This window comes from Bombina bombina, chromosome 6 (assembly GCF_027579735.1).
Source record: "Bombina bombina isolate aBomBom1 chromosome 6, aBomBom1.pri, whole genome shotgun sequence".
In the NCBI taxonomy this organism is placed as follows: domain Eukaryota; kingdom Metazoa; phylum Chordata; class Amphibia; order Anura; family Bombinatoridae; genus Bombina; species Bombina bombina.
The window spans coordinates 109,541,706-109,556,589 of record NC_069504.1 but is presented as its reverse complement, the minus strand read 5'-3'; the positions used below and the strand labels follow the sequence as shown (position 1 = coordinate 109,556,589).

General features: G+C 37.0%; 1 protein-coding gene across 1 annotated transcript in view; it reads right to left on the bottom strand.

Moving 5' to 3' along the window:
• The window catches only part of PUS7 (pseudouridine synthase 7), a 279,628-nt gene that overhangs the window by 247,570 nt on the left and 17,174 nt on the right, over window positions 1-14,884 (bottom strand). The window contains exons 3-5 of the mRNA XM_053716557.1: window positions 13,262-13,346; window positions 13,090-13,191; window positions 8,549-8,693 (exon numbers count right to left, since the gene is read on the bottom strand). Of these exons, the coding sequence (XP_053572532.1) occupies window positions 8,549-8,693; window positions 13,090-13,191; window positions 13,262-13,346 (332 nt within the window). The remainder of the gene's footprint in view (window positions 1-8,548; window positions 8,694-13,089; window positions 13,192-13,261; window positions 13,347-14,884) is intronic.

Below are 14,884 nucleotides of genomic sequence, written 5' to 3'. Positions count from 1 at the left end.
GAGTGGTCTCTCCATCCAGATGTGTTTTTTCAGATTGTTCAGATGTGGGGGCTTCCAGAGATAGATCACATGGCCTCTCATCGAAAACAAGAAACTTCACCAGATACCTGTCCAGGTATGTTCAGGCGGAAGCAGTGGATGCGCTGACACTTCCTTGGTGTTATCAACCTGCTTATATCTTCCCGCCTCTAGTTCTCCTTCCAAGAGTGATCTCCAAAATCATCATGGAACAGTCTTTTGTGTTGCTGGTGGCTCCAGCATGGCCACACAGGTTTTGGTAAACGGATCTGGTGCGGATGTCCAGTTGCCCGCCTTGGCCACTTCCGTTACGGCTGGACCTACTATCTCCAGGTCCATTTTTCCATCAGGATCTCAAATCATTAAATTTGAAGGTGTGGAAATTGAACGCTTAGTTCTGAGTCATAGAGGTTTCTCTGACTCAGTGATTAATACTATGTTACAAGCTCGTAAATCTGTCTCTAGGAAGATTTATTATAGAGTTTGGAAGACTTACATTTCATGGTGTTCTTCTCATAAATTCTCCTGGCATTCTTTTAGAATTCCTAGAATTTTACAGTTCCTTCAGGATGGTTTGGATAAGGGTTTGTCTGCAAGTTCCTTGAAAGGACAAATCTCCGCCCTTTCTGTTTTATTTCACAGAAAGATTGCTATCCTTCCTGATATACACTGTTTTGTACAGGCTTTAGTTCGTATTAAGCCTGTCATTAAATCAATTTCTCCTCCTTGGAGTCTTAATTTGGTTCTGAAGGCGTTACAGGCTCCTCCATTTGAGCCTATGCATTCTTTGGACATTAAACTACTTTCTTGGAAAGTGTTGTTCCTTTTGGCTATCTCTTCTGCTAGAAGAGTTTCTGAGCTATCTGCTCTTTCTTGTGAGTCTCCTTTTCTGATTTTTCATCAGGATAAGGCCGTTTTGCAGACTTCTTTCCAATTTTTACCTAAGGTTGTGAATTCTAACAACATTAGTAGAGAAATTGTTGTCCCTTCCTTATGTCCTAATCCTAAGAATTCTTTGGAGAGATGCTTACATTCTTTGGATGTGGTAAGAGCTTTGAAATATTATGTGGAAGCTACTAAAGATTTCAGGAAGACTTCTAGTCTATTTGTTTTATTTTCTGGTCCTAGGAAAGGCCAGAAGGCTTCTGCTAGTTCCTTGGCTTCTTGGTTGAAACTTTTGATTCAACAAGCTTATTTGGAGTCGGGTCAGGCCCCTCCTCAGAGAATTACAGCTCATTCTACTAGATCAGTCTCCACTTCGTGGGCTTTTAAGAATGAATCTTCAGTTGATCAGATTTGCAAAGCAGCGACTTGGTCCTCTTTGCATACATTTACTAAATTCTACCGTTTTGATGTATTTGCTTCTTTGGAAGCAGTTTTTGGTAGAAAAGTTCTTCAGGCAGCTGTTTCATTTTGATTCTTCTGCTTTTTGATTTAAGTTTTTTTCTTTCAAAAATGAAAATAAACGTATTTTTTTGGGTTGTGGATTAATTTTTTCAGCGGAATATGGCTGTTTTTATTTTTATTCCCTCCCTCTCTAGTGACTCTTGAGTGGAAGACTCCACATCTTGGGTATTGATATCCCATATGTCACTAGCTCACGGACTCTTGCCAATTACATGAAAGAAAACATAATTTATGTAAGAACTTACCTGATAAATTCATTTCTTTCATATTGGCAAGAGTCCATGAGGCCCACCCTTTAATGGTGGTTATGATTTTTTGTATAAAGCACAATTTCCAAATTTCCTTTGTTGATGCTTTCTACTCCTTTCTTTATCACCCCACTGCTTGGCTATTCGTTAAACTGAATTGTGGGTGTGGTGAGGGGTGTATTTATAGGCATTTTGAGGTTTGGGAAACTTTGCCCCTCCTGGTAGGATTGTATATCCCATATGTCACTAGCTCATGGACTCTTGCCAAAATGAAAAATGAATTTGTCAGGTAAGTTCTTACATAAATTATGTTTTCTTTTTTGACACAATGAGTCCACGGATCATCTTAATTACTATTGGGAATATCACTCCTCCCCAGCAGCACCACAGCAAAGCTGTTAAATATCACCTCCCTTCCTTCCCAACAGAGTTATTCGCCCGAAGTAAAGGAGAGAAAGGAAGTAACAAGGTGCAGAGGTTTCTAAAGTTTAGAATAACCAGCAACCTGTCTTACAAAAACAGGGCGGGCCGTGGACTCATTGTGTCAAATAAGCAATACATTTATCAGGTAAGCATAAATTTTCTGTTCTTTTTAATGACACGAGTCCACAGATCATCTTAATTACTATTGGGAATCAATACCCAAGCTAGAGTACACAGATGATAGGGGAGGGGCAAGAAAGGGAACCTAAAACGGAAGGCACCACTGCTTGAAGAACCTTTCTCCCAAAAACGGCCTCAGCCAAGGCAAAAAAGTGTCAAGTTTGTAGAATTTTGAAAAAGTGTGAAGAGAGAACCAAGTTGCAGCCTTGCAAATCTGTTCCACAGAAGCTTCATTCTCGAATGCCCATGAGGAAGCAACAGCCCTCGTGGAATGAGCCGTAACTCTCTCTGGAGGCTGCTGTCCAGCAGTCTCATATGCAAAACATATGATACTCTTCAGCCAAAAAGAAAGAAGTAGCCGTAGCTTTCTGTCCCTTACGTTTTCCTGAGAAAACCCCCAAACAAAGCAGAAGACTGACGAAAATCCTTAGTCGCCTGCAGGTAAAACTTTAAGGCACAGGCAAAATCCAAATTGTGCAGAAGCCGTTCCTTCTGAGAGGTAGGATTAGGACACAAGGAAGGAACAACAATCTCCTGATTAATGTTCCGATCAGAAACAACTTTAGGAAGAAATCCTAATTTAGAACGTAAAACTACCTTATCTGAAAGAAAAATAAGGTAAGGGGACTCATACTGCAATGCCGAGAGCTCTGACACTCTACGAGCAGAAGAAATAGCAACAAGAAATAAAACTTTCCAAGATAACAACTTAATATCTTAGGAATGCATAGGCTCAAACGGAGCCCCTTGAAGAACCTTGCCAAATTAAGACTCAATGGAGGAGTAACTGGCTTGAACAAAGGCCTGATCCTGACCAAGGCCTTCTTGGAGAAGGACAGAATTCTAAGAATCCTAACTCTACTCCAAGAGTAGACTTTGAATACAGATATTTACGCCATATCTTATAGTAAATCCTTCTAGTGATAGGTCTATTATCCTAAATGATAATCTCAATGACCGACTCTGAAAATCCACGCTTGGAAAAAATAAGCGTTCAATCTCCAAGCAGTCAGCGTCGGAGAAACTAGATTTGGATGAAGGAAGGACTTTGAAGGAGAAGACCTTTCCTCAACGAAAGTCTCCAAGATGGAAGAGATGCAAGACCATCCGGTCTGCATACCAATCCTGCGGAGCCACACCGGTGCATTAAGGATCACCAACGCCCTATCCTGCTTGACTTGAGCATGACTCGAGGAAGAAGAGCAGAAAGTAGGAAAAAGGTATGCAAGACTGAAACTCTGAGGTACCGCCAGAGCGTCCTTCGGAAAAGTCTGACGGTCCCTTGACCTCCACCCGTACTTTGAAAGACTATCATTCTGCCGATATGCCATGAAGTCTAAATCCGGCTGGAAATCCACTCCTGGAATGTGACCGCCGACCTACTGGAACTTCCATGTTCCCCGAGTCTTTATGGAGCTCCTGCTCCCCATCCCAGAAATCTGGCGTCTGTAGTCACAATCACCCAAGAGGGTCTGCGAAAGCAGGTTCCCTGGAGGAGGTGATCCCGAGACAAAACACCAAGGTAGATAATCCCTGTCTCCTGCTCCAGCTGTAATCGATGAGACAGATCCGCATAATCTCCGTTCTATTCCAAACGAGCGAACGGGATGATGTTCCTTGCTGCAACCATCAGCCCAATTACCTCCACACACTGAGCCACTGATGGCCAAGGAGAGTACTGAAGTGCTAGGGAAGAAATCGAAATCTTTGATTTCCTGACTTCTGTCAAAATAACTCTCATTGATAAGGATTCTTCCAAAGAACAGTCATCTTCACGCTACCGCAACTGTACGCCAAGGGGGACGATCTCAGGAAGATGACATCACCGGTCATTGATAAGATGTCTATTATGGTTCCCAAGGAAACTATCCTTGTAGATGGAATTAAAAAACTCTTACAATTTCACTTTCCATCTGTGAAACCGCAGCAAGGATAACATTTCCGTGTGTGATCCTGCTTGTTGGGGAAAAGAAAAAAAAAAAAAAAAAAAAAAAAAAAAAAAGGCGCTTGAACCAGAATGTCGTCCAGATAAATTGGAAGTGTTTGTCTTAGAAACTTGTGATGCTCCCTGTGGATGAGAACATGCAAGCAAACGTCCCTTAAATCCACCTTGGTCATAAATATACCCTCTTATACCAAAGGAAGAATGAAACAAGTAGTTTCCATCTTGAAAGACAGCACTGAGAAACTTGTTTGGACTTTGAGATCTAAAGTTGGTCTGAAGGTTCCCTCCTTGGGAACCACAAACAGATTTGAATAGAAATGCAGACCTCGTTCATGTATTGGAACAGGAACAACCACTTCCAAGTCAGAGAAGTCCCGCACACAATGTAAGAATCTCTCCTCTGTCTGGTCTGCAGATAATCTTGAAAACAGAAAACCTACCCCTGGAAGGAAAGGTCCAAAATTTTAGATGGTTTCCCCTGGGACACAATGTCCACCGCTCAGGGATCCAGAACATTTTGAACCTAAGCCCAAACGAAGGAAGCCAGCCCCCTACAAGCCCGGATCTGAGGCATGCCCTTCGTGCTGTCTCTGATTCAACAGCAGGCTTCTTGGATTGCTTTCCCCTAGTCAAGACTGAATGGGTCTCCAGGAAGGCCTGGACAGCACACGCCTGGAAGAGGGAGAGGAAAGATTTTCCTAGAATTTTCGAAAGGAACTAAAATTAATCTGACGTCCCTTTTATTTATTTCTCTATCCTGAGGGAGGTACGCCTTAACTCCCGTAATGTCAGTAATTATCTCCGTCAAATCAGGTCCCAACAAGGTCTTACCCTTGTAAGGAGTTGTCGAAGGATTAGACTTCAATTAGACATTCACAGACCAAGATTTTAATCATAATGCTCTGCGGCCCAATATGGCAAGCCTAAAATCATAGCTCCCTTTTAAACTGAAAGGAAGCATCTGTAATAAAGGAGTTGGCTAACTGAAAGGCCTTTAACCTATCCTGTATTTCTTCAAGGGGAGTATTTGTCTGAATAGAATTGTCAATGCATGAAACTAGTATACTGTCAAACTAGTGATGTTAGTACCGCAGGTTATCGTTGTAACCCAGATGTACATACATTCTATTGAGCAACCCCTCTAACTTCTTATCCATAGGGTCTTAAAAGGAACAACTATCCTCTAAGGGCATAGTAGTCTCCGGTTAGCGTGGACATTGCCCTTTCTGCCAAGACTCCTTAATAGAGTCCGCTATAGGAAACATCCCATTAAAAATACGGTATGGAGAAAAAGGGATACTGGGTTTCTCTCATTCCTAGTAATAATCTTTGTAGCCCTTACTGGTACAGGAAACACTTCCACCATGGGGGGTACGTCAAATACTTGATTAGTTTATTGGAATTTTTGGGATTGACAACGCAGTTAGTCTCTAAGTCGTACAAGGTAGCTAAAACCTCCTTAATTAACAAAGTCTCTTATACCATCAAAAAACCTTTTTAAATTGTCGTTGCTTCACAAATAGGTTTTTACTGACCAAGTTCAAGGTTTAGGCAATGTATAGATTTCTTGTAGCACAATATAGTCATTAAACTTTATGAATCTTAATTCTTTAAGATTCTTTCTACTTACTTCACCACTCGTGTGGCACCGATATCCTCTGTTCAGCTCCAAGTTCCCAAACTGAGTCAGTACGCCGCGTGTGTCTCGGCGTCTGACGTCATCGGCAAACTTCAACTGCTGTTACCGTGATAATCGGCTTTCTTGATATTGGAATCACAGGTTGTTTTGGAGATAATCACTCTTTGGTTTTCAAACAGAGGTACTTCCCTGCACTTAGTGCTGATTGCACGCAGGAAAAAGGAGGATGTTGAAGAATGTTATTATGTAAATAACCTGGGTTAATGAGTAAAGTTGAGAAATCCTTAGATGTAAAATGTCCTTATTCAAGTAGTATTATGTCAAATAACACAGCCACTCAGATCAACGCGTTTCGCTTGCCAGGGAGCTTTTTCAAGATAGGTGTGACTGGTCAGGTGTATCCTTATAAAGGTGTCCGAAAACCCTCATTGGTGGTTTCTTGATTGATGTATTTAAGGTGGAATCACAAGAATACTATGTATCTGTGTTTTTTCTGTATATGTCCCAGCTCATTTAAGGTGGATTAGTCTCTTTATATTTATTCTCAGCTTAAAGAGGAATATCATTTTAGCTTAATGTCTTGCTTACTTAAAAAAAAAAAAAAAAAAAAGATACATTATAAGTGCTGCTACAATCAGTTCATAATATTCTAAAATAAGTGATATTCATAAATAATTATAAAACTTATCAAACATTTTATAGGATATTTTATAAAATAATTAATATTCATAAAATTTGTCTGACAGCCATCTGAACCATTTTTTACAATATTTTAATACTGATGTTATTAAAAGAATTTTTTATATATGTATTAGATGGCCATAAAACTTGAGACTTGATCTAAACTGACTCACAATGTATGATAATAAAAAAAAAACAAAAAAAACAATTTTTTTAATAAAAATTAACACAGAAAAAAACCGTACTGTCTCTTTAAAATGTTAAAACGTAACTTTTTATTTTTTGTGCAGAAAATAGACTAAAATGGTAAACAAATGCTGTAGGATCTTTCTAACCCTCAGCTAACTTTGCTGAGGTTCCCATTTAGCTTTCTAATACCAGATACATTCCCTCAGAAAAAAAGGACCGGAACTCCGCTGTAACGCATGTTTAAATACTGAGGGCTCTATTGAAAAATTCAAACTCTCTAATCCTTAGATAACAGGAAGTGTTAGGAAGCGTAAAGGGAAGTGGTGTGCAACCCAAATTGGCACCACACATAGCTCCGCCCAAAAAAAAAAAAAAAACCAACAAAAAAAACTATAAAGCCTGGAAGTAAACTGAGTCTACAGTTTCTAGACCGCTCCTTAGCCCTGAGAACAGTAACACACCACCTCTAATGAGCGCATCTCCTCAGTCCCAGAGATATAAACCCCCGTGAGCAGTGAAAAATCACGTAATCATGAGACTCTCTCCTTAGCCCCAGCGCCTGCTTAAACCGAGTCTATAAATCCCCTCCTTTGGTATATAGGAGGTTCTATGGCCCTTGTAAATAAAGAGCTCCACTTCCTCTGGATCCTTCTCTTTTTCCCAGACCCAGAATAAAAAGTTGGCACTTACCTTTTAAATCTGCCAGACAGCAAGGCTGCTCAGGTTTGAGAGGTCCTCTCCCTCACATAGCCCTGTGGAGAAAAGAAAGCCAGATTAATCTAATTTAGGCTATCAGGATTAGGGCAGTACTAACTATATGGGAGGCGCAGTGAGAATTATGTCCCACAAGTTCCCATTGCTCTAAAGCCACCAATGCTCTATTGAAGAGACTGATATGGACTAAGGCTACACCCAGAGCAAAGCAGTATAATCTTGCACTACTTAAAAAATAATAAACTCTTGATTGAAGAATCTTTTACCAACACCTACTTTACCACTTCCTTGCTCTAATGTAGGCAAAGAGAATGACTAGGTTGGGAGGGAAGGGAGGTGATATTTAAAGGACCAATCAACACAGTAGATTTGCATAATCAACAAATGCAAGATAACAAGACAATGCAATAGCACTCTGAACTTCAAATGAGTAGATTTTTTTTCTGACCATTTTAAAAGTTATGTCTTTTTCCACTCCCCTTGTACCATGTGACAGCCATCAGCCATTCACAAATGCATACACACTTATTCTTGCACATGCTCAGTAGGATCTGGTGACTCAAAAAGTTTAAATATAAAAAGACTTTGCACATTTTGTTAATGGAAGTAAATTGGAAAGTGGTTTAAAATGGCATGCTCTATCTGAATAATGAAAGTTTAATTTTGATTGAGTGTCCCTTTAACAACTTTGCTGTGGTGCTCTTTGACGCCTCCTGCTGGGGAGGAGTGAAATTCCCAATAGTAATTAAGATGATCTGTGCACTCATCGTGAAATTAAAAAGAAAGATGGATTTTTAAGCAAGTGCTGTGGACACTATGTTTGTTGGAAGTACCTAAGAGCTAGCAGTGAGCTCCTGTCTGCGTTTGCACTGCTCTGGTGATACTGCTGGTATCTACATATTGGATCATGTATAATTATTGCCATTAACTTTTTACATTTCCAGAATCATAAAAGCATTAACTGCTTGAGTCAGAAGAGATTGGAGCTGACTGCAGCTACATGAACCAAGGTAAAGTGCATGTCTGTTTTAAGTAAACAATAGCAAGTTACAACTAATAGTGGCTCTCATGGCATTGTTTTATAAATATGTTCATATCACTTACTTGCTAAGGCTTTTTTGCCAGCTACATGGTAAGCAATAATAAAATTCTTCCCTTCTCGCATTTCTGTCTTGGTTTCCAGTCCCGGAAACAAACCCTTAACAGCCAGGTGAATTGACTTTCTCTTCTCTCTGGTATCATCAATAACCTAACACGGAAAATAAAATATAAAAAGGTTAAAAATACTTAAAAAAATAAATAAAAATAATATAATTAATATAATATAATTAATAATATAATATATAATAATATAATATATATATATATATATATATATTTTTTTTTTTTTTTTTTTTTTAAAAACTCCATTATTTTTTACATTAATCCGTTTTCTTCTAGATCTACATGTGCAATACAAAGTCAGCCATTGATGACATGGTAAATGCCACTATTTGCTATCTAAGCTAGCACACGGTTTGAAGGAAGGTATGAAGACATTCATGCACACTGAAAGTGTAAACAATATGTCCCTTTAACAAAGTGAAAAAAAAATGGCAGTGGAATAATTTCTCAGCAGCAATTGTTTTTTCCAAAAGAAGGCTGCCATTTTAATAACTGAAGTTTGTAAGTCTTAAATTAATACTCTTCCAAGTTATTGCTACACTTTTTACACCTAGTAATGGAGGTTAATTCCAGCAGTCTTGGAAGATATGGCGATTACTAGAATACTCACCCAGTCCTAAAACGGCAATCCATCCCAACTTTTTATTTATTCTTATCTAAATGGCAATTTAGAAATATAAATTTGACTTCAATTCCCTAAATAATTTACAATTCATACTCCACACTTCACAAGCCAGCCATTGTTTGATCACTTTAGAAGTTTATTTATACTGTATTTGTTCTATTAGCGGAGGAAATAAGAGGCTTTTAAAATGGTGCTGCAAAACAAAGCAAAATTTTATTGTACCTAATCCAAAAACAAGTTTTGAATATCTCCCCAAAATAAGTCAAAGTGGTGCTGGGGGTAGCTACTGAAAAACTGCAAAGTGTTAATGTATTCCAAAAGTTTTCATACTTTACTTTGTGTTTTAATTTACTGAACAGTTACAAAAACTCTTGTAATTACAAGGTTTCCATGTCCCTTTAACTAGCCCAGCTTCTCGGCTAGTGTATGTCCTCAGTTATCCACTCCAATTCTCTGGTTTCGAAACCTCTTTCAGTTTAAATTAATACGCCAAATGCAACACATTATAAAAAGAATTTCATTTGGATTCTCAAAAAAAAAAGTAAAAAAAATTATTTACATAGATGTTTAGTAGAAGATGATCCATTTATATAGCCCATCTAGGAGAGTTTTTGTAACAATGTATATATTTTTTTTTATATAACATTGCGCAGATTTTCAGACTCCTAACCAAGCCCCAAATTGTCAGATGTATATGCTGGTTTACAGACTCTTGATGGCTCATGTTTGTATTATCTGTCTTTTCATATGCAGGGAAGGGGGAGTGTCTGCTGTTTCTTTTGCCCAGCCCCTTTCACTGGGTGTCCCAATCTAACTTCATCAACAGAGCTAAACTTGGAGCTTCTAAGTAGGTTTTTAAAAGTTTTTATACTGGATTTTTAGATCACCATCTGTGCATATTCTTCTTTACAGTAGTGCCCATCACATGCAGTTATATGAATATTGGTATATACTGTCCCTTTAAGTATTAACTTCTGTTGCAATTGCTCTTAAAAATTTGCATATACTGAATGGTCTACTTAGCAATTAATAAAGTTCACAGAATGCTATACAAAAAGGGAAGAACTGGCTGTTTATAATTAACAGGAAATTGGTAGTAAACAAACAGAAGTTACTTACCTTTAGCATAGTTCAGCAACATATGGAGCATGAACAAGAGGCAGTTTATCTGACAACCAACAACAACAAAAACAGGACACCAGACTGCTATTTATACAATCGTGCCTCCACATCACAACAGAAACATAGAATAGGCGGCCATATTGATCCGATCATGGAAGTTGGAATTGATCAATAAAGACACAAATTACCAACATGCAAAACCCGAACAGAAGAATAAATTGGTAACAATTTTCTCTCCACAATCCTCAATTGTAGTTTATGGTTAAAAGTGTCAAGATATGTTCCCCACATTTCTATTGAGTGTTAAAATACTTAAAGGGCCATTAAACCCCAAATTTTTCTTTCATGATTCAGATAGAGAATACAATTTTTAACATTCCAATTTACTTCTATTATCTAATTTGCTGCAATCTTTAGATATCCTTTGTTAAAGAAATAGCAATGCACATTGGTGAGCCAATCACATGAGGCATCTATGTGCAGCCACCAATCAGAAGCTACTGAGCCTATCTATATATGCTTTTCAGGAAAGAATATTAAGAGAATGAAGCAAATTAGATAATAGAAGTAAATTAGAAAGTTGTTTAAAATTGTATTCTCTATCTGAATTATGAAAAAAAATGGGTTTAATGTCCCTTTAAAGGGACATGAAACAAAAAACTTTTCGTTCATGACTCAGAAAATAACTTTTCAATTTACTCCTATCTTATTTGCTTCATTCTCTTGGTATTTTTTGTTGAAGCAGCAATGCACTACTGTAAGCTAGCGGAATGCATTGTGTGAGCCAATAACATGAGGTATATATGAGCAGCCGCCAATCAGCAGCTCTTGAGGCTACCTAGGTAGCAATTTCAATAAAGGATACCAAGAGAATAAAACAAATTAGATAATAGAAGAACATTGGAAAGTCACATGCTCTATCCAAAATCATGAATAAAAAAAAAATAGGTTTCATATCTCTTTAAAAAGGGATATGAAACCCAAAAATTCTTTTGAGATTCAGACAGAGCATACAATTAAAAAAAAAATTCCAATCTACTTCAATTATCAAATTTGGTTAGTTCCTGTGATTCTTTGTTGAAGAGCTGCCTAGGTAAGCATATGAAGCACTACACAGCAGGAAATAGTGCTGTCATCTAGTGCTCTTGCAACACTGCTACCATATAGTGCTGCAGAAGCAGGATGGCTCCTAAGCTTACATCCCCGTTTAAAAACAAACAAAAAACTAAATACCAAGAGAACGAAAAGAAAATTAGAAAGTTGTTTAAAATCACACGCTCTGAATCATGAAACAAAAATGTGTTTCATATCCCTTTAAGTAATGATATTCTTCAAGGTCTAGAAATTCTCATACTCCAGTTTCTCGCTATAAGATATGACACTATTTGTCAAAACCTGGAATCTTTTGCAGTCTGGCAAGGTCTATTGTTGGCATGCAGAATTTTTTTTTATATATTCTAATAAGATGCTTCTTTCTTTAGAAAAACATTTTTGCTTATTTTAGAAAGGTTACAAATACAAAATATATACAAACATTTTGCACTATAGAGTTTAAAAAAAACTACATATACAAAAGCTAATGGTATAGTTTCAATCTGATGGGTCAGATACAGAAAATAAGTGTCGAGATTTCTCCTATAGAAAAGGAATGGAGCTTCCTGGAAAGGGAACCTTCACTGTTAGCAGTGAGTGCATCAAAAACAAAGTGACACTGTGCTGCTTTCGGTGTATGGCATCTTACAATCACCTCTATTTTTGTAGGCATGTGTTTTTCTATTAGGATGTGAAAGGGACAGTATACACCAATTTTCACATACCTGTATGTAATAGACTCTATAAAGAAGAATATGCACAGATACTGAACTAAAATTCCAGTATAAAACCATTACAAAAAAACAAACTTACTTACTTAGAAGCTCTCAATTTAGTATGGTTTATGTAGTTTAGGCAGGGACACAGGCAGACACTCCCCCTCCCCCTGCATATGAAAAGACTCATTACACAACCAGGAGTCTATAGACATCAGTATACTTATAAAACTTTGGGGCTTGGTTAGTAGTCTGAAAATCAGCAAAGAAAAATCTAGTGTACAATTTTACTTTAAGTATTTTGTTACAACCTCAAGAGGCGATGGTTAGCTCTGAGAAACGTGCTGCTGTCATACTACCGGCATTGCGTGAATAGGAACTTTTCACAGATAAACAATCCAAATAGGAGATCTACATCATGGTGGTTCACGAGACCCATGAATTTAGACTCTAAGTTTGAGAAATAATGCTTTAAAATTTAAACTACATTGACCTTAACACTTTGTGACATACATACTAAAATTTCAGGTATATTATGGAATTAAAAAAAAAAAAAAACCTGGTTGAATAGTCCTATATCTCTCAGTTAAACAGATAACGCTTGAGGAATATCAGTTATTTTGACTACATCCTATATGTAAATGCCTTGACTCTTACTGCAATGTGGCATTGTGTGGCTAATCATCACGGAATATCTCTAGGAAGGCTGGTGTCAATGTGTGGACATTACTAACTAAAACAGAATTGAGAACCCCTATGAATAATACTTTGAAGGGTAACTATACTGTAGAATAGTGATTAAATGTATTTACAGCGTCAAACAGAGGAAACATTAGCGACAGGGTTTTATATAGAAACATTAGAACACAAATGCAATACTACAAATCTTTAAAGAAAACGTATTTAGTTTGTCTTGTGACAATTACCTCCATAGCTACATGTTCTTCTTTATTCTTAAACAGCTGAAGTTCTTCCAAACGCTTCTTGTCCTCATCTGAAAGAACGGTGAAGCTGTCTTCTGAAGGATCCTGTAAGCAGCAGTGTATAAATTTATGAGAACCCAAAACTGCAGAGAGAGTTGACTGGTGATATATTTACCTCGTTATCTGTTGGCACCGATAAGTCATTTAAATGTATGATCCTGCCATCTTTTCCTATTTCGTGAACTACAAAGTCAGAATACCTGGCAAAACAAAAAGGGAAGGAAAACCATGAGTATTTAGGTTATTATAAAAATAAATAAAAAATAATAATATATACCATAAGGTTTTTCAGTATTTAGTTTGTTTTGGGAGCTTAAATTGTGCAGATGACCGTTTTTGTTTTGTTTAAAAAACAAACAAACAAACACAACAACCCCCCCTAATCAAGCAAAAAAAAAAAAAAAAACAGGATTGTTAAATTATGCAGCAAAATATCTAAGAAATTCCTACATGAGGTGCCTTACAGCCAGCTACTCCTTAGATGTACCACAAGCCAGTCAGTCATACTAAAAGCATAGATGGATCCAGAAGTACAAAGCCTCCAAAATGTTAAATGCTACATATATCATTATAGAAGTGGGATTATAAATGGCTCCATTAAAGTCTTTGAAGATGTTTTATGTTAAAAAGGACAGTTAACACCTTGAGATTTGTATATAAAAATGTATGCATAATAAAACTACTTTGCAATATATATTTTGCCTCATTTTCATGTAATTTAGCTCTGAAAATAGAGCAATATCTCATATTTAGAACTTGAAATGCATCCTGCTAGATGATCTATCCCTAATTGGCTTCAACTGAATTTTTTTATTATTTTTTATTGAGACAATATTCAAAATTTACAGGTCACACTCAAGGGACACAAGTAAAAATATACTTTAATGCTTAAAGGGACACTGAACCCAATTTTCTTTCGCGATTCAGATAGAGCATGCAATTTTAAGCAACTTTCTAATTTACTCCTATTATCAATTTTTCTTTGTTCCCTTGCTATCTTTATTTGAAAAAGAAGGCATCTACGCTTTTTTTTTTATTAGTTCAGAACTCTAGACAGCACTTTTTTATTGGTGGATGAATTTATCCACCAATCAGCAAGAACAACCCAGGTTGTTCAATAAAAATGGGCCGGCATCTAAACTTACATTCTTGCATTTCAAATAAAGATACCAAGAGAATTTAGAAAATTTGATAATAGGAGTAAATTATAAAAGTTGCTTAAAATTGCATGCTCTATCTGAATCACGAAATAAAAAATGTGGGTTCAGTGTCCCTTTAAGAAAGAGCATGCGATTTTAAGACACTTTCCAATTTACTTCCATTATGAAATTTTGCCGAGTCTTTTTATGTACACACTTGCTGGGGAACAATCTCCTACTGAGCATGTGCACAAGCTAACAGGGTATACGTATACTAGTCTGTGATTGGCTAATGTCTGTCACATGAAACAGGGGGCTGGAAAATGGGAGAAAAAAAAAAATTGCCAGAAAAATATCTACTGCTTATTTCAAATTAGGTGAAATTGCCTTGTCTTTTTATTATGTACTAGTCGATAAGCCTGCCCAGAGGGCAGACTAATTATTTTTTAAAATACAGATGTAGAAACAACGTATTTTGTAACTCTTCTTTTATATAAAAATTTAAGACACAGGTGTAGCAATACTAAAATTTTAATGGACTACTATCTTAAATATTTAAAAAAATATTTTCTATATAATAAACTACAGATATAGCCACA